We start from the raw sequence: 20,401 nt of genomic DNA on the forward strand, positions 1-20,401 counted from the left end.
TGTTTTTGTAATTGAGTCTATTTGTTTATATTTTTATTTGTTAATTTATGTTATTTTGTCATTAAGTGCCTTGTCCTATGCAAGTTCCTGCTGCAACATTAAGTTCCCTATAAGGAACAGTAACATTTCTGATGATGATTTTATACCAAATATATTTCCAGAAACAATGCTCCTCCATATCATACAACATAAATTTGCAGTGTATTTATATATGAGGAATGAATAATTAAGTGCAAGGATGCATCATGGGAAATAGTTTTTTCATACATTTTGTGATATAAATTTTGCCATAGGGGACATGAATAGTGAAAAATAATAATGATTTCTTTCACTGTTACAAAGCAAATACTATACATTTCTAAGTGATTAAAGAAAAGTGTGAGTGCATCATTCATTGCAGACTTAATGTAACATGGGTCTTCTCGAGGTGTTTTACATCAGCTTTTGGTTTTTCTCATCTGATTTCCGTGCTGTTTAAAAGAATTTTACACTCTGAGGATGTGTGTCCTCCCACGCTCACCCCTGTAAAATCTCTCTACTACCACCTCCTCTGCTAAAGTAGTTAATATTCTCTCCTAACCATCCCTCCGTGTATTTGTTTGTCGATTTACTTTCAGTACTTATTGTATTTAGCAACTACTTCTAGTTACCTTTGCCAAAAGTCATCGTCTAGCTTTTTCCCTTTGAAATAATTCTGTAATAAATTAGAAGCCTGTATGACAACGTAAAATACGGTGTAGTAGGACTATGGACAATGTGAATACAAAATGGAGAATAGCATAGGCACATTTGAGTTTAAGGACTCTCATTTACACTGGATTTGCTGGACAAACTAGGTGAAAACATCTGATAGTTTCTCTGCCAAGATGTGCTGTGAACTTTGCAAGAATCATTTCTGGACTGAGCATGGTTTGCTCAATATTAGTGATCTGACGTATGGCTTTCTAAAGGGACTGTGTAATATTTAGACAGTTACTCTGCACGATTATGTCTAAAATAATAATAATAATTATCTTGGTCAATATTGAAATCACGATTATTAATCACGATTATTCATTATGTTTGGTTAAACATGTCTCCTTATGCACTTTTTTTTTCAAACAAGCAATGTATAAACAAGGCTTCAAGGCTTGATACTTAAAAAAAGAATAGTAAACTAAAATGAATAAATTAAATAATAATTAAAACAAATCCACGCAAGACATGGCAAAAACTTGGCACACAGGGCAACACAACTAACTTACTTGCTCAGTGCAAACCAATGAAAAAAAAATGCAGCCTAGTTTGAACCAAGCACATACTTGAACAACAGGCCTGCAACAACACGTACAACAGCCTTATTTTCTTTTTAAATTATTTTTTCAAGTGAAAACAGTACAAAAGTACCAGAATCACTGGAAGTCAGTTTGGACTTAGCAGTCAAAGTATAATTTATGGTCATTTCAAACGCAATTTGTTACAATTTTTCCCAATTGAATTTTCCAAAATGGTTCTCATTTGACAGCTAGCAAGGTAAATATTAAGAATCAGGTGAGAAACCCTAGGCCATTTCATCTGGTCCTGATGGGAGGCTGCTTAAAGTACCAGAATCATTCGAAGCGAGTATGGACTTAGCTCTCAAAATGTCATTGTAGCCGGTTTGTGGTCACCCAGAGCTATCAAACACGGCCAGCTGCACTTTCAATACAAAAAGAGAGCCAAGCAAGAGCACTCACCTGGCTTGTTGAATGGTGGAGAATGAACTTCTTCCCATCAATTGTCACGGGAGAGTACGGCGGTTGAGGAGGCCGGTATGGTTGCAGAGGAGGAGGACCCAAAAGCAGGGGAGCGTCGGGACAGGGGGTTGATTAAATCCATTTATTTATAAACGAACGGGAACAAAAGCGAGAAAAACAGGACGGCAAAAAACTCGAACTAAGGGCGCAGGCAGGCTGGCAAAACAGAAAGCAAAACACTATGGACAGGCTGGCAGGAAAACACGGAGCTGAGTGACTCGGGGCAAGACGGGACTACGAAACAACAATACGATAGAGACAATATGACATGACGTGACAGAGACAATGATCCGACACGGGCTGTAACAGACACTAGGCTTAAATACATTCACAAACTAATCAAACTAACACATGGCAGCTGGGCAGGGACAACAGGCAAAGGGAGCAGATTGGAGGACACGAGGCGCAGGTAACAGACAGGTGGACTAAATCAAAACTAACGCAGGCAGACGCGACAGGGGCAGAAACCGGAACTATAAACGTAAACAGAAACAGAACCCCTCAAAATAAACCCACAACCCAACAAACCATCACAGAACCCCCCTCTCAAGGGACGGATCCCAGACGTCCCAAAACAAACCGACAAGCAAACAAAACCGAGGCAGGGTGGGCGGAAGGGGGACCGGAGGAGGGCACAGGAGAAAAACAAAAACAGTCCAAAGGCACCCCTGGTGCCAAACGGGATGCACCCGAGGGGGAAAGTCCAGAGGACGACCCGGTCGCCAGAGCGAGTCAGGCGGGCGACCCGGTCGCCAGACGAAAGGTGCCCTGCGGGGCGAGTCAGGTGGGCGGCCCGGACGCCAGACAAGAGGCGCCCGGCGAGGCGAATCAGGCGGGCGGCCAGGACGCCAGAGCAGATGTGCCCGGCGGGCCGAGTCAGGTGGGCGACCTGGGCGCCCGACGGCGAACAGCAAGCCACCCCAGGTAGGCTTGTATCCCGGTTGCCCCTGAAGATCGGCAGGCGGGGCGTCAGGCGAGAGCGGAGACGTCAGCAGGGCGGCGTCAGGCGAGAGCGGAGACGTCGGCTGGACGCCGTCAGGCGAGAGCGGAGGCGTCGGCTGGACGCAGTCAGGCCAGAGCGGAGGCGTCGGCTGGACGCAGTCAGGCCAGAGCGGAGGCGTCGGCTGGACGCAGTCAGGCCAGAGCGGAGGCGTCGGCTGGACGCCGTCAGGCCGGTGCGGAGGCGTCGGCTGGACGCCGTCAGGCCGGTGCGGAGGCGTCGGCTGGACGCCGTCAGGCCGGTGCGGAGGCGTCGGCTGGACGCCGTCAGGCCGGTGCGGAGGCGTCGGCTGGGCGCCGTCAGGCAGGTGCGGAGGCGTCGGCTGGACGCCGTCAGGCAGGTGCGGAGGCGTCGGCTGGACGCCGTCAGGCAGGTGCGGAGGCGTCGTCGGGGTGCCATCAGGGAACAGCCACTGGGTGCAGGCCACAGACACGAGTGAGAGCACGAGACTGACCTGGGACAGGGGCGACCACGGGGGACCGTCTGGCATCTCTGTCGTCGGCGGCAATGGTGGCATGGCTGACAGCTCAGGCGACTGCGGCTGCCGCGCCGAGGCTGGCGGCTCAGGAGGCTGTGGCAGCGGCGCAGAGGCTGGCGGCTCAGGAGGCTGAGGCGCCGTGGCTGGTGGCTCAACAGGCTGAGGCTGCGGCGCCGTGGCTGGTGGCTCAGGAGGCTGAGGCAGCGGCGCAGAGGCTGGCGGCTCAGGAGGCTGAGGCGCCGTGGCTGGTGGCTCAACAGGCTGAGGCTGCGGCACCGTGGCTGGCAGCACTGGGAACGGCAGGCTGGACAGAGACAGCCACTGGGGGCCAATCAGAAACGGCGGGGATGCTAGGAGACTGACTTGGGATGACTGAGGCAGACGGGCGACTGGCTTTGGAGTCAGACGGGCGACTGGCTTTGGAGTCAGACGGGCGACTGGCTTTGGAGTCAGACGGGCGACTGGCTTTGGAGTCAGACGGGCGACTGGCTTTGGAGTCAGACGGGCGACTGGCTTTGGAGGCAGACGGGCGACTGGCTTGGGAGGCAGACGGGCGACTGGCTTGGGAGGCAGACGGGCGACTGGCTTGGGAGGCAGACGGGCGACTGGCTTGGGAGGCAGACGGGCGACTGGCTTGGGAGGCAGACGGGCGACTGGCTTGGGAGGCAGACGGGCGACTGGCTTGGGAGGCAGACGGGCAGGGTTCACAGAGCCTGGGGTCCGGCTCGCAGGGTGCACAGAGGCCGGGGTCCGGCTCGCAGGGTGCACAGAGGCCGGGGGCCGGCTCGCAGGGGTCACAGAGGCCGGGCGCCGGCTCGCAGGGGTCACAGAGGCCGGGGTCCGGCTCGCAGGGGTCACAGAGGCCGGGGTCCGGCTCGCAGGGGTCACAGAGGCCGGGGTCCGGCTCGCAGGGGTCACAGAGGCCGGGGTCCGGCTCGCAGGGTGCACAGAGGCCGGGGGCCGGCTCGCAGGGGTCACAGAGGCCGGGCGCCGGCTCGCAGGGGTCACAGAGGCCGGGGTCCGGCTCGCAGGGGTCACAGAGACCGGGGTCCGGCTCGCAGGGGTCACAGAGGCCGGGGTCCGGCTCGCAGGGGTCACAGAGGCCGGGGACCGGCTCGCAGGGGTCACAGAGGCCGGGGTCCGGCTCGCAGGGGTCACAGGGGCGGTCTGCCGCCTTGGCGCTGGGACAGGGGCGGTCTGCCGCCTTGGCGCAGGGACAGGGGCGGGTAGCCGCCTTGGCGCAGGGACAGGTAGCCGCCTTGGCGCAGGGACAGGTAGCCGCCTTGGCGCAGGGACAGGTAGCCGCCTTGGCGCAGGGACAGGTAGCCGCCTTGGCGCAGGGACAGGTACGGGTAGCCGCCTTGGCGCTGGGACAGGGGCGGGTGCCGCTTCAGCCCGCCGGCAGGAAGTTTGGGGAACAGAGACCGGTGGTACAGACGCGACAGGAGCTTGGGACAGGGTGCAAGAAGAGGGTGGTACAGGACAGGAGGAAGTAGGCAGGGCGCGGCAAGAGGGGGACACAGAGACAGGAGGGAACGGATCGGAAGGCTGAACAGATGGGTTCTGGTGGTCACTGGGGCGGTGGCCTTTTCGCGGGCCCCTCCACCGGCGGCCACGAAATGCCAACCGGGAGCCCACGAAAAGGTCACGGTCAAATAGGGGCTCTGAATCGGAGTCTTCGGACGAACTGTAAAAGGACTGGCCGGACTGATAGTCAAAATCTGAATCAAAATCATAATCAGAGGTGCACGGGCTCGAATACGGAATATGATAAAAAGTGTTGACGGAAGAGGGACGCGGGTAAACAAAATCAGGACCGGTACTGGAACGAAACGTGACGAAGGGAGGGCAATCCTCGATGTCGGAAAAATTAGACTCTAACGTGTAGTGAGGAGCGCGAGCAGGAGAGGAAGAGTGATCAGGTGGACGGACGGAAGGTGAACTACGCAAATCAGCGAAATCGGAACTACAAAAAACGTGCGGGGACAGAATCGTGTCGTAAGGGAGGACGGAGGAACACAAGGGAAACGCGGAAGTAACAGACGCGGGGGGCGGATCAGAAGCGGGGACAGACGCGGACTCGGAGGGGAGAAACACGGAAGAAAAAACAAGAGGTCTCACACTGGGGGAACGGGGCTGACCGGCGGGCTGAGAACGGATGCGGGCGGGGCGGCGGCGTCGAGTCCGCCGACGCGGACTTCCCGCTGGGTCCTGTGCTGGTCGGATCATTCTGTCACGGGAGAGTACGGCGGTTGAGGAGGCCGGTATGGTTGCAGAGGAGGAGGACCCAAAAGCAGGGGAGCGTCGGGACAGGGGGTTGATTAAATCCATTTATTTATAAACGAACGGGAACAAAAGCGAGAAAAACAGGACGGCAAAAAACTCGAACTAAGGGCGCAGGCAGGCTGGCAAAACAGAAAGCAAAACACTATGGACAGGCTGGCAGGAAAACACGGAGCTGAGTGACTCGGGGCAAGACGGGACTACGAAACAACAATACGATAGAGACAATATGACATGACGTGACAGAGACAATGATCCGACACGGGCTGTAACAGACACTAGGCTTAAATACATTCACAAACTAATCAAACTAACACATGGCAGCTGGGCAGGGACAACAGGCAAAGGGAGCAGATTGGAGGACACGAGGCGCAGGTAACAGACAGGTGGACTAAATCAAAACTAACGCAGGCAGACGCGACAGGGGCAGAAACCGGAACTATAAACGTAAACAGAAACAGAACCCCTCAAAATAAACCCACAACCCAACAAACCATGACATCAATAGCACAAAAGCAATGAGCATTTTTTATTTTTTGCTCGCTGAGCAGGTAAAGCTCAGGTGCTAATATGCTAGAATCATTCCTAGCATATTCCTCGTTAGTTCTACTCTGTAGAAGTCAGAATAATAGTATGAGTATTTTTCTACAGTCCCTGCTCCGAAACCAGTAATAAACAAAAGGCAATTTAAAAATGTTGCGCATTTGCCAATGCCCAAAGCCTGCTTAAAGGATGGATGCTTGGTGGCGCAGTGAATAGCATGTCCGCCTCACAGTTAAAGGGACCCGAGTTCAAATGCACCTGGCTCCGGCCTTCCTGTGTGGAGTTTGCATGTTCTCCTCCAGGCCGCCTCGGTTCTCACCGGGCACTCTGGCTTCCTCCCAACTCTAAAAACATGCATGGCAGATGCATTGCACATACTAAATTGTCCATAGGTGTGATTGGGTGCATGAATGGCTGTTCATCTCTGTGTGCCCTGCGATTGGTCGGCAACCAGTTCAGGGTGTCCCCCTCCTACTGCTTGAAGCCAGCTGGGATAGGCACCAGCAACCCAGCAACCTTTGTGAGGATAAGTGGCTCTAGAAAATGGATGGATGAATTTGTACGCGTGCCTTTTTTTTTTTTTTTTAAACCAAAGCTTTAATCATGCTTGTAATGGATTCTCTGCTTTTACTTACAGCCCTTTCTACGGTGAAGACTTCTACTTTGAGATTCCACGGCCATTTCAGTGTTTGTCATTTTATGTTTATGCTAAGAGTGTTTTCCAAAGGGATTTACCAGTTGGTAAGTTACTATATTATCTTGGCTTAGTTGAGCAGAGATGTACAAAGTAACGAATTGTGTTTGTCTTTTCAGGTAAGGTGTCTATTCGAAAAGATGACTTGTGTAAATACAAAGGGAAGGAGCACTGGTTCAGCCTTCAGCCTGTGGACCCAAACTCAGAGGTTCAGGTAAATGTCTTTCCGGTCGCACTGCATATAGCAGGGATGTGAAACATTGCTCATTTGACTACAATCGTACAACTTTTGGTTTTAATTTAAACTCCACACCAAAGCTTTAATAATAATGTTATTATTATTCTTGTTTTATGTCTTGTTTATGTAATTGTTTATGAAATTTTGGACCGTTGAGAATTAAGATTCGATCATACATTTTGCACATTAGTAATAAAAGCATACATACCGCACTGTAATGATCATAATGTTCTCCTTGGGTACATACAGTCTGCTGTACTGCAACTGCACAAGCAGGAAGTGACATTTATGCAACCTAGGCACACATTTCCATTAAGATTGAAATAGCCTCATCTTTTTTTTTCTTTTTTTTTTTTACTGCCACTGAAAAAGCCATTGTTCTATTTTTTTATGGTCCAGGTATGTAGGCCATCTATACGAGTTTCTCTGTTTTATTGTGTATTGTATTTATTTTGGCCTAAGTGGTTATAGTGGTCTGTTGATCACCACTACTCTACTGCTTTTGCTATCGTGTTGACTTAAACTACCATTAGCCAACACCAGACTATTATGTGTATATGAAGCTTCACTGGTTCACAGACATGCTCAACTGCAAAGGTATAATATTGGAAAGTTATCAAGGCATTATTTGAGCTCCCTGTGGTTTGTTTCTTTGGACTGAACACTGGCTGTTGTGTTTGCTCACATCCAAATAAGTCTGATAATGAAAATAATGTGAAGCACAGTTTGAGACGACTTTACTAAAGCAGTTATGAGTGAGTGTGTCTTAATTTGCTTTTCATTTACTTCTATGAATACTTTCAGGCTGTTTTATATGATTCAAAGCTTGAAATTCGATCATGCAATAAAATAACTTCAAATCTTGCTAAGTGTTGAACTGTAGAGACAGTGCATGTGCGTGGGCGGCTTGTTTGTTTCTATCTCTCGCTCCTATCCTTTTCACTCACTCTTTTTTAACTTGTTCTCTTGCACTCTGGCACTTCCGAAAGACTTCACCACATCCGATCTTTTGTGAGTGATGACAAAATCCACAGCTGTGGTGGCTCTTATTACACACACTGTACCTTCAGTAACCTTAACTTGAAAGAGGAGGTTGTGCTGTGGTGCAGGTCATACACTAAGTAAAGGAATAAGAACATTGTTGATTAATTAAATAAACATACTAAATAAGACTACCTGTACTTCTTAAACAACTCAGTATCTGTCGGGTCTGGTCAGTGGGTACAGGTGACATTTGACAAATGGTGTCCATTACATTTCATGACTCAAAAAACAGAACGATGAGTACTGTACATTTATCCAACACTGAATCATAGCTCGCTAATTTGACTTTTCACCAGCCACACCTTGTCCTCCTGTCTTACAGGGTAAAGTTCATCTAGAGATGAGACTGAATGAAGTGATCACAGAGAACGGCTCAGTGGGTCAGCATTTACTTGTACAGTGAGTATTTACACTCAATACACTAAAACCTCTCATGCGCTAATTTTGTTTGTGTTCCAACATATGGGCCATTTCGCACATTATTTATACCTCTAGGAGCTGCATTGTATTTCCAATTTAACAATATGAAATTCAATTTTGATTGTTGTCGCCAGAAACATTTAAATAATAATTATAATAATAATGTATCACACTCATATATATAAATTTATAAAATTTGTGTTTGGGTCAACGTCAACATTATGTTCTTCTAACTTGTAATTTCCAGTTCATGTTTGTATAACTTCTCCAAGAAAGTGGTTGTTACTTGTATTACCTGCTTTCGCGGAGTACTGATACTTTGAAATACATAGATTCAGATCCAGATAGACTTTTTCATTCTAGTATGCGCAAGTATGTACAGATTGAAATGTTGTGGCATTTAACTCGCAGTGTTTCGAAGACATAATAATAAAATATGTACAAAATAATGTACTGGTAAGTTGAGTAAACGAAGGCCCTGTATCGAAGTATTGGTATTTGCCCAGCCCTAAAAAATACACATAATACATAGAAAACTGTCTTGAATGACAAAGAATGACCTAATCAAAAAATTTCAATAAGGATGCCATTTATGTAATGGTATAGAATTGTATGTAGTAAATAATAAGACCAGTATTACATGCACATGTGTACTTTCGGCGAACATTCGTTAAAAATTGGCAATTGGGCAGGCCGAGAATTTTGTCTGATGTTTGAGGGGCTATAATCCGCTGAACGATCTGTTATAATTATGAACTGCAAACCAAATCTACTGCAATACAAGAATTGTTAATGTACCGGTAATACTTTGATGTCAATCAAAACTAAAAATTATTGCTTTCGTTAGGGCAGAATAATAGATCCAAAGCTTTTATCAGATATACCGTCCAAAATATGGCTATGTTGTGAGGTCTGATGTCACAGCAGTGTCTTTCTTTTCAACTTTAGTAGTTGTGCTTGACATTGTGGTATTCCATCTATTAAATAATGATTTCAAGGAGTAACTTTTTATTCATTTAGAATAACAACAAAATCTATAATTTCTCCTTTTGCATATAATTCTGAAAACACGCCACTAGTAATCATTATAATTATATTGGTCAGTGAATTAAACACTTAATGACATGGGAGGCAGAGCTATTCAAAAGAAAGTGCTGTACTCTCTTAAGGATCAGTAAAACCTAAAACACAAGTGAGTAATGGTGAGACTTTTTTTCAGTTTGAGTTTTGTTTGCACCCCCCTTTTACAATCAGAGAGCAGGGTAATGAGGAGGAAGTGATGGTGCCTGGGCAGGAAGCCTGCAAGCGCTGTGATTTTCTGTAGCTGTCATTCTGTCCCACTAAAGTTTGTTTGGTTAAACTGTCACCTGCTCACTGTCACCTCTCCAATGCACATGCATTGATGACTTCAGGTGTAAAATAAATATGGTTGAGCTCATAAACTGCACGCATCTGCAAGTCATGCTGTCTCAGTATGACTAATCACTGAAGATAATCATAGCAGACAGGTAGTAGTTTGGCGTATTAAGAAATAAAAAAGGTGGACTCAGGGGAATATTGTCATGGTACCAAGAAACACTATGCACAAACAACCCAGGTTTTCCTTGGCATGTCTTCTTCCCTCTGGCCTCACTTAGCGAAGGGCTGAATTCATTCTTACTCCCCTGTGACCCCTTCTTAGAATCCATATCCTGTTTAGGGTTCCCACAGTGTCTGTTTGTTTTCACCTGAAACACCTTTGAAAGAAGGTGCGGCCCCTGAGCAACACAACTTATACATAAGAACAAATCGACACACTTAATTGGCCAACACACTACCACTTTATCAATGCATGCTCCTTTTTTATATATATATATATATATATATATATATATATATATATATATATATATATATATATATATATATTCCTGCTACACATATACAATAGTGGTATCTTTACAAAGACTTCATAAATATTTTTGATCATTTCAATTTGGAAAAGATAACACTTTGCAGTGAAAGATTTCAAATCTAAACATTAAAATTATTTGACTCACTTAGGCGTTACCTCGTTTGTGACTTCTCCATTGCTTGCTGCGATCTTAAGTGTTATTCCTATATATTAAAGGTGACTTTCTAGTCAATGGGTAATGAGTTTCACTTTTTTGTTGCATAATAGTTGTTTACGATTGACCCTCCATTTTCTTTGTGATATCTGTAGAATAATAGAGTGCCAGGGATTGCCGCTAATCAGTGGCCAGATCTGTGACCCATATGCCACGGTGTCACTAGTTGGACCTGCCAGGTAACCTTTATCAAAATGTATGTTAAAGCAAGATTTTGGGGGGCGGGAGCATCATTTTCCAACTGTTCTGAGCTTTTTTAATAAACATGACATGCCATCAGCTAAAACAAAATAACATTATTTAAGGCAGCATTTTTTTCCCAAGATCAAAATGAATGTTTTTTTTTTTTTTCACTGCTTCTCTTCAGGTCTGACCAGAAGAAAACAAAGGTCAAAAAGAAGACCAGCAACCCTCTTTTTGAAGAGACTTTCTTCTTTGAGGTAAGAAAAAACAAATCCCACTTTATCGTGTGTGTGTGTGTGTGTGTGTGTCTGGGTTTGTTTTTTTGTTTTTTTTTTAATGTGAAAAGTCTTCATGCTATACATCTTATTTAAGACAAATATTACTGCTGTACACATTCACTTAAGTCTTAAATTGTTAAACCGTATACACTACATTAAGTAAACAGTTACCCCTTTCCTTTGAAGTCTCGCGGAGCTGCGCTCATATGAGCAGCAGCCCGGACATTGAATTAAAGTCAAATGAAGTCAACTCGATCTGTACACGATCAAACATAACAATTCAGTTTACTCCTAAAATACCATTTTATTATAAAAGAAATCTAGTTAAGAGATTTCCAACAGTCTGGTGTACATCATCTCTGCTCCTCTGCCTCTCTGTCAGAGAAATCTATGAAAGACGACTAAGACAAGCCCAGCTGCTAAGCAGCAAAATAGTAACTCAGACCAACCAAGATGGACTTTTCTTTACCGGCAAATGAAGGGCTTGGCTCCCATTCTCATGTTCACCAAAGAAGCCCAGCCGTCCCCGCCTGCTTTTTATTCATTCAGCAAATCAATCAATCAATCACCTTTTATTTGTATAGCCCTGAATCCCCAAAGTCTCAAAGGGCTTCACAGGTGAAAAGAGCTCATGTCGAGACTTCTTTTGAAAAAAAGAACTCGTACGGAGACATCTTTTCGTTATAGGTACACAACAGGATCCCTTGGCCTGTATTGATCATGTAGGGCGGGGGTGTCAAACTAATTTCAATCATTGGCCACATTGTTTAAAAATGTTAAAAAAGCCATTATGACTGTCGTCAAATACATTTTTAAGTACGATACATTTACACATTTGGAAATCAGAGGCTGCTAAAAACTGTTCAAAAGGGCTATTGGTAACAATAAATTAGCAAAAGTTAATGACAACTTGCAATTTGGTATTTTATCCAGAAACTTGAAGTCATAGTTAGCATTTCGCGGGCCACATAAAATGATGTGGCGAGCCAGATCTGGCCCCCGGGCCTTGAGTTTGAGACCTGTGATATAGGGGCACAATCACTGGATTAAGGATGATTTTCAGGTAGTATGGGATTGTCACTTTACCATTCACTAAGTGTTGGGCAGTTCTGTAGCCACTGGACACCCCTGCCCACAATGTAACACCACCACCACCAAAAGCTCGCCTGGTGACGACCCTTGAACGTGCCTGGAGTTAAGTGGCATTCATCATCCGGTTTCTCAGGGCAGTGTTCGCAATGTAGCAGTCATCAGCATGGGATGTCGCCAAAGGACATCCACTTCTACGCTTTTCTGTGACTCCAGTCTCTCGATATCTCTGTCACAACCTGCTGATGACACACTGTGACACTCCAAGCTCAGTGGCCACTTCTGTCTTAGACCATCCTGTTTGAAGCATCACAATGGCAAGGGACTGTTGAGCCATTGTTAGGTGTTGCCTTGGTTTCGTGATGTCAAAATGTGAACAGCATGATAAGGACGACTGTTTACACCAGCTCTAATTGAACCAGAACATGTATTGGTCATTTCATGGATCAAACACCTGTGACACAAAAGAACTGTCGTTCAAAAACCATTTGGCACCATTGGTTGGCGCATGATTCTCACCATAACGATTCCATGTGTTCACATGAGGCACAGTCCCAGATTTATATTGCAAACAGTAATGTGAAATGTGCTATTTCAAACCTTATTCTGACAATGTTTATTTTTTTAAGTAAGTTAAGTTCAAATATATTTTTATTTTCAGGTTACACGGTCCAGCAGCTACTCCAAAAAATCACACTTCCAAGTAGAGGAAGAAGACATTGAAAAGCTAGAGATCAAGTTAGTTCATTTTCCACCTTTACATTTTTATGTTCTCCCTCCATAAATGATTTTCTATCAAGTAGATTAAAGTACTAAAGTGAAAAGTGCTCAAGTAGAAAGAGATTTTTCATTGAGCATGTACTGTGCTGATAAAGAGCCTTGGTTTCTGGTTAAGGATATGTGGGCATCAATCCCAATGGACCCATAGCACACGGGGTAGGACTAGGCTAATTCAAAGGTAAACCTTCATGCATGGTTTTGAGCTTTAGATTTGAAGTGGCACTATTGCATGCTTATTTGATTGGTTTTTATCAACCGTGATAAAAAGCAGTATTGAAACCAACAATATACTTAAAGCTTTTTTAGTTTTTGACTTGGTTGTGTCTGTGATAAATTCGTGCAGTATCTTACGTACTGCAATTTGCCTTTTCTATATTTGGCATGTGTTTGTAATCGCATCATGTACCTTTGCAGAGTTGATATGTGGAATAATGAGAATCTGGCACAAGATGTATTTCTGGGGGAAACACGGGTGCCTGTGAAGATCCTGCGAAATAATCACATCCACAAAGCTTGGTAAGGACACCACAGCACAGAAGTATGATGCATAATAAAGGCGGAAGATTTTGCACCTGTTGTCAAGTTTGTCAACATATACCATTTTTAGAAATAGCACGTATAGTCGTTAAAACTAGGGTTGGGAAATTTGGATGCTTCCTGTTAGGATTCGGGATCTTCTGTTCTATTCAGATTCTTTGAAAGAAAAATGAAAAACAACAGCAAAAAAAGGGACTAAACTTGTTTTAAACTTGATTTTTAGACAACTCATATACCTCTCTTCTTCAATTTCATTAACTTTTTCAGTTTGTGATCTTTATGATGAGTTGTTCAAAGAACTATTTTTACCAGTACCAATATGAATATTTTGAAAACCTTAAAATATATAATAATGCAGGAGTTAAAACATGCTACTCATCACAGATGTCTGGGCTTGACTAGTGTTAATGGAAAGTAAGGCAACACATTTATCTAAGCAGTCTAAAGTATACTTATGTACATATGATGCAGATATGCAGTATGAAGGTAAATCAATTTTAGCGTCATCCTAAATGGCAATAGAGTAATCTCGCTCTGCAACAGTTGTAGTTCCTGTTTACACTTGTTAGACTTACTTAGCCAATTCACGCTTTGAGTCCAGATTTACAGCAGTTACACTAGTTGCTAGCCAAGGTGAACTGTCGTACAATTTCACCAACCTCCCAAAGTGTGAATGCCGCAACAATAGGTCCAGGTGGGCACAAATGCAGGAGATGCATGGAAAGGCCCCCATGCATGTATATGTCATCGCTGTCCGTAGTAGCCCCTGTTATGAACTTATCTACGCCGATAGAAATTAGAAAGATAGATGGAAATCGTGTTATAATTGGGGAGACCCATCCATCCACCCATTTTCCATTTTCTAAACCACTTTTCCTCACAAGGGTTGCGGGCTTACTGGTCTCTATCCCAGCTGTCTTCATTCATAGCCGGGGTACACTCTGAACTGGTTGCCAGCCAATCGCAGGGCACACATACAGTAGACAATGCCATACATACTCAGGCTACCGTATGTGATTGGAAGATTGATTGTACACTGGTGAGTGCTCACATCACAACAAAGTATCTCTGGTTTTATTAGGTATCTTCTTCAACCTAAAGGGAATGGAAGCAAATCAAAAGCAGATGATTTGGGATCCTTGCGGTTAATGCTGGCCTACATAGAAGACACAGTACTGCCATCTGCCTGTTACACACCGCTCTGCAACTTGCTGCTCAAATCTCCAGACGTGAAGGTACCATAATGTAAAGCCTAAGAATATTGTGTGAGATATTTCTGGACGTGCCTATTTTTTTCCCCTATTTTTAATGTTTGAATTTAGTTTTTGTATGAATTTTACTAAATATCTCATCTTCACCAGTGCTGTCTAGCACATGCTCCCCAATAAAGTCAAATCTGTTGCCTCTTCCATCCTTTCAGCCCATCTCTGCATCAGCAGCGCACATCCTGGGGGATATTTGTAGAGAGCGATATGAAGCCGTCCTCCCCATGGTTCGGCTGCTGCTCCATCATAATCGTTTTTTGCCTTTTGTCTCTGCTGTAGCAGCATTAGAGTTGGACAACACTCAGTAAGAAGTTTGCACACTTGCAGCACATACACAGTAGACTCAGGCTATCAGTGTTCATCTATTATAAATGTTGTGTTGCATTTGTATTGCCTCAGAGAAGTTTTGTCATGCTGTTTTGTGACGCTACTTCCTTTCGTTGTATGATATCTATTAGCACTTTTGGGGAGTTAGAACCACAAGCTCTCCAGGGGCAACTGTTTTGTTTGTTTGATTTGTTCAGATATATCAATTTAACCAAAATCTGAAAAATCTTATGTTTGTTATTTTTTTAAAAAAAAGGGAACTGCAATAATTGTTTTCTATGTAGGGAGGCTAACCTTATCTTCCGAGGTAACACACTGGCAACGCGCTGCATCGATGACATGATGAAGATCGTGGGAAAGAATTATCTTGCTGTCACGCTGAAGCCCGTAATAGATGAGGTACAAGAAAATAAACACAAAATGTTGTATGTGAAGCTGTACATGACAAGTAATTTTCAAACTGCAGCTCAAAACAGCATTGATGTTTAAAATAATACATTTTATTGGATCATTTGTTAAAATGTCTCAAATAACCCGAACTCCCTTTCCTGTCATAGATCTGTGAGTCCAATAAAACCTGTGAAATTGACCCCAATAAACTAAAAGAAGGTGACAATGTGGAGGTCAACAAGGTAAATATTTACTTAAGTGGTGATCCGATCAGTCATCCGCCAATCATGGTCGGCCCATTTCCGTGGAATTTTACACGTTTAGCATTTGTCAATCATATGCTCACAAACTGATGCAAGTGTATTGTTCTTTCTTTAGGAGAATTTACAGGTTTATGTCCAGAAAGTCTTCTCCTCGATCACTCAGTCTAATGCCAACTGCCCTCCGTCAATGTGTGCTGTCTTCAGGTCACTGAGAAACTTAGCCTGCAAGCGTTTTCCAGGTAAATGCCCTCCCTGTCTGTCTTGAAACACTTTAAAAGAAGTTCAAAGCTATCCTAGTGAAAGCTAGGCATGCGCACATCTTACGTTGGCAAATCAGAATCTAATCACCATACATACACTTGTGTCTGAATATTGGCACTTAGAAATAAAACCTAAAAATATATATTTGGGATTGAAGATGATTACATTATTCTGTTTTGGAAACTTGGTGTTGTCTCTCACCAGCTGACCCTCACGTCCAGTACTCGGCTGTGAGCAGCTTTGTGTTCTTGCGCTTCTTTGCTGTTGCCGTATATTCGCCGCACTCTTACCAGCTCCGCTCACATCAACCTGTAAGTTTATGACAGTAGAATTGTGAACTGCCATCTGATGGGTGGACTAAATATGTATATATGTTTTGTTAAATAAATATTTAATTTTAGGATCCTGAGATTACTCGCACACTCACTCTGATCTCAAAAACCATCCAGACTCTGGGCAGCTGGGGAAGTTTATCAAAAAAATTGGTAAGCAACTTTGTTAGACTGTAATTAAAATTGGTGACTGAAACAAAATAGTCATTAAAAAGTAAAGTTATGTAGTTTGTGTTTAACATTGATTTAACATTTTCAAAGTAAAGGAAGAACTCTGAGGGCTTGTGTTGTATTTTATAATGACAAAAACTGGAATACAATCTACTTATTCAATCACCCAATCACATGATGTTCCTATCCTCTCCTCCAGTCTAGTTTCAAAGAATCATACATGTTTGACTTCTTCAAATCATTCCAAGAAGATAAGTGTATTGAAAAAGTAAAAAAGGTATGTTTCCTGTTTTAATCTATTTAGTCATCCTCTCTCTTGTGAATGATAACCTACATTTTGTTTGACTCTGACTCTAGTTTCTTGATGAGATATCTTCAAATGTCAGCAAAGAGTCGAGTGGCTTGGAAGATGCAGTTGTTCTGAAGGAGGGGTGAGTTTTTTATTTTTATTTTTTTAAACTGGAATCGGGTGGTCAGACTGACATTTGCGAGCTACTTTTTTAATTGTTATTAGTAACACAAATAAGTGGATTGTAACTATAAATTGCCTTTTCAAAATTGATTCAAATTGGTTTTGTAAACAATTTGACATATTCTGTGAAACTGGATGTGTAGTTTAATCCAAAGTGGAAGGAAGTAGCAGCACTTGAAGGTAAACAGAAAGTGAAAAGGGCATGCTGGTGACTCTTTAGGGAAGTACATAAACGGGCCCAGAGGAGAAAACGACTTGGCAATAGAAACTTCAAAAAGCGATGGCTTCGAGTGACAAACAGAGAGCTTTCCTACCACAAACATAAAGGTGAGTGATATACTCTTCGTCTTTACCTGAAAAGTTGAATCTACTGGATCATAAGTTATCAACATTTTTCACATGCGAGAGCTATGAGCGCTACCGGTTTGATTTACACTCCTTTAATGAATTTTCATAAATTACCTACATATTTTTTATTAACAATTCATGGTTTTCCTTTACATGAAGTAACTGATATTTGAATAACCTCTGACTATAATTAGTAAACATAAATTTGGCATGTAACAATTAATTTAGATCAATCTCTGCCAGTATTTACATATTGATAATAATGTCCCATCACTGTTGAGCTTGTCTTTTTTTTTTTTTTTTTTTAAATAAAGACATGTACAGTATTTCTTAGTTGCTACTTGTTGCCCACTGTACTAGAGTGTGGGTGACAAACTCAGAAGTCCCTCTCAGAAATTAATTTTATGTTGTCTTTAAATACTTGTAGCAAATCATCTACCGGTACTTTGTTGCTTGCTAAAATCTGCACCAAATTTCCTATACGTCTTCACTTATACGGTAGTTACTTTTTGTTACCAAACGCCTTTTTAGAATAAGTGATAACAGTTGAACAAACTATTTGCTTGATTTGGGATTTAAAAACTAGTCATCCAACAAGTTGTTGTATACCTGTATTGTTGGGGTGGATTTAGTCTGCATTCATAGTTTAAAAATCATAATGACCCTCTGAGACAAACTAAAACAGCAATGAGCCCCTGACAAAAATTTGTCCACTTCCACATATTGAGTTTCACTTTGTCAGAGGGTCATTCTTGGTATTACCAGCAGATAGCATCAAATTTGGCTTCAACATCTTCTTTATTCAGATGAGTTGAAACTGGTACAGTGCTATTTTAGTGTTTTGATTGAATGCAATCTTTGTGGAGGTTGCATTACTGCTTTAAATTATTTTTTAATAAAAGGGGTAAAATGGCTAAAACAATAACTCAGTAATTTGTAAATAATTTGGTAAAAATACAGTTTGGGGCATTCAATCACAGATCAAAACAAATGTGGCTTTTTAAATAGCCTGCTGTCATATTTTTCCTTGAGAATTAATTCTACTTTTTAGGAAAAGAGGCCATCTGGATCATCAATGTGAAAAATATCCAGGCAGTAGAGAATCTTGACGAAAGTGCCTTCAACCGTAAAAATGTAAGCCAGTTCCTTTCTGTTTTCTAACCTTTGCGATGCCCTCTTTTTGCTTAACAATAAGTAGCAGTTTCTTTAAAAAAAAAAAAAAAAAAACCACACAAGTGCTTAGTTTCTTTTTTACCAGTATGACCTCAGAATGGAAATGTGTCTGGTATTGTCAGATGTTCCAGGTAGTTCATGCAGAGAAGCAGCTGTACGTGCAGGCACGAAATTGTGTGGAAGTCTGCGAGTGGCTGGATATCCTGGGCCAAGTCAGTCGCTGTAATGAAGGCCGTTTGGCCTCTTTTCATCCATCCATCTACAGCGGTGGCTCCTGGCAGTGCTGTAAAAGCCAAAGTAGCAACTCACCAGGCTGTAAGCCCTGCACCATGTGAGTCTTTTCTCCACACCAACACCAGGTCTACGAAGCTACCCTTTCTCGCCCATGTTGTGTTGTTTATGCCATTTACAGTAGATCAGAACAAACACTAAGGGAAAATGTTCATCAATATGTGGTTTTCTGCTTTTTTTTCCTGGAAAACAGTGCGTGTGATTAGGAAAGGTTAGAGTCAAATGTCTTTGTTTTGAGACTATGTTCCTATGACGGCAGATGTGTTTCATCTCACACTGCCACATCACTGACTCACTCTCATCAACATCCCTCTCACCTTGACCTTTACTTTTTCAGCACCATGCAGGCCAACCTGCAGCTGGACATTGACTGTGATCGTGAGGCAGAACGGATTTTCACCCTCCTCTCTGCGAATGATACCAAGCTGCAAAACATAGAGGGTCAGTGTCTAAGGTTGTCCAATCAATTTAGTATACCTATAGTACTGAGAGACCGTTGGGGACTGGATTTTCAGAAAAAATACAGTAAAAAGAAATGTCAGTTGAACACAGGACTGTACAATTTTAAAGAGAACAATTCAAAAAAGTAGAACACTGGGAGGACTTGATGCATGTGGGCATCTCATTTTTTTTTACCATTTCTAATTGTAACGCAAGTTTAAAAAAAGTCATCTTACAAAGGAAATGTTAGTAAGATTTGATGGAAGTATTGATGAAATTGGTAAGTGACTGCATGTGTCAAAACTAGCCAATCACTGAACGAGCACTTAATGTTCACATTGATCTCCAGTGTTTGTCACTATACAGTACTCACCCACTCACATGGTCATCACCGGTCACTTCTTGCCTTAATGTTTCATAATCTTATTTAACTGGTTTACAGTAAACCCTTGCTCTAGCTTGGTTCATGCATCAGTGGAAAAGTTGGCGTTTTTCTTCACTTTGGAAATTGGAACTTGCTCACTTTTCTACTATTGCACCGGGCTGTTGATTCTCATATCGGTGCCTTCTGATTCTGTTGCGGAATTGGGTGTGCCAACTATGACTGTGACGCATGACACCAACTGTCAAGCCTGGAGAAGGGACCTCAATGGTCTACGATTGTTTTACTCTATAAGAAATGAGACCAAGATGGTGAACTTTAAAACATGTATTAGCCAGCACAGTTTTCAGACTTAAACCGTATTAAGCTGATTTATAATGAAGCAATTGCCACACATTTATGAGAACCTGTATGTCCAACTATGTTTCAATTATGGTAGGCTCCATCCCTTCCTTGACTCTGAACATGATATGAATAATAATATCTAATGGACGAATTGTGTTTCAGTCAAGCCAGGCGTACACTCAAATCTTAGGACTGCAGAGTGCTGTGAAATTATGGCCGTCGCGTCCCAGAGTTACAAAGACACTTTGAATGATCACTAACGATGATTTTTGTCTCCTGGACTTGCTGCAGACGCATGTGCCAGTTTGGCAGTGTACCAGGGCCCCCAGCGGGAGCAGGAGGAATACTCCAAGTTTACCATTCAGGAACCCAAAGAAACCTTTCAGACTCTCAAACAGCTTCGAAACATCATGGTAGAGCTTCAACGGCAGCATGAGATCCGAAGTGACACCGCGGCGCAGTACGGCAGTTTGTGAGTATCTGCCGCTTA

The 20,401-nt window shown here is 43.3% G+C and overlaps 1 protein-coding gene across 1 annotated transcript in view; it reads left to right on the top strand.

The window, feature by feature from the left end:
- rasa2 (RAS p21 protein activator 2) overlaps nt 1-20,401 on the top strand; it is a 30,725-nt gene that overhangs the window by 8,102 nt on the left and 2,222 nt on the right. Inside the window, exons 3-23 of the mRNA XM_088428055.1 lie at nt 6,717-6,820; nt 6,893-6,987; nt 8,378-8,454; nt 10,679-10,762; nt 10,951-11,023; nt 12,795-12,871; nt 13,328-13,429; nt 14,532-14,685; nt 14,871-15,019; nt 15,327-15,441; nt 15,600-15,674; nt 15,811-15,934; nt 16,161-16,267; nt 16,358-16,441; nt 16,659-16,736; nt 16,817-16,890; nt 17,152-17,258; nt 18,331-18,413; nt 18,575-18,783; nt 19,081-19,184; nt 20,203-20,383. Of these exons, the coding sequence (XP_088284181.1) occupies nt 6,717-6,820; nt 6,893-6,987; nt 8,378-8,454; nt 10,679-10,762; nt 10,951-11,023; nt 12,795-12,871; nt 13,328-13,429; nt 14,532-14,685; nt 14,871-15,019; nt 15,327-15,441; nt 15,600-15,674; nt 15,811-15,934; nt 16,161-16,267; nt 16,358-16,441; nt 16,659-16,736; nt 16,817-16,890; nt 17,152-17,258; nt 18,331-18,413; nt 18,575-18,783; nt 19,081-19,184; nt 20,203-20,383 (2,256 nt within the window). The remainder of the gene's footprint in view (nt 1-6,716; nt 6,821-6,892; nt 6,988-8,377; nt 8,455-10,678; nt 10,763-10,950; nt 11,024-12,794; nt 12,872-13,327; nt 13,430-14,531; nt 14,686-14,870; nt 15,020-15,326; nt 15,442-15,599; nt 15,675-15,810; nt 15,935-16,160; nt 16,268-16,357; nt 16,442-16,658; nt 16,737-16,816; nt 16,891-17,151; nt 17,259-18,330; nt 18,414-18,574; nt 18,784-19,080; nt 19,185-20,202; nt 20,384-20,401) is intronic.

The sequence above is a fragment of the Hippichthys cyanospilos genome, chromosome 11, assembly GCF_059441005.1.
Source record: "Hippichthys cyanospilos isolate Australia breed blue-spotted pipefish chromosome 11, RoL_Hcya_1.0, whole genome shotgun sequence".
Taxonomy (NCBI): domain Eukaryota; kingdom Metazoa; phylum Chordata; class Actinopteri; order Syngnathiformes; family Syngnathidae; genus Hippichthys; species Hippichthys cyanospilos.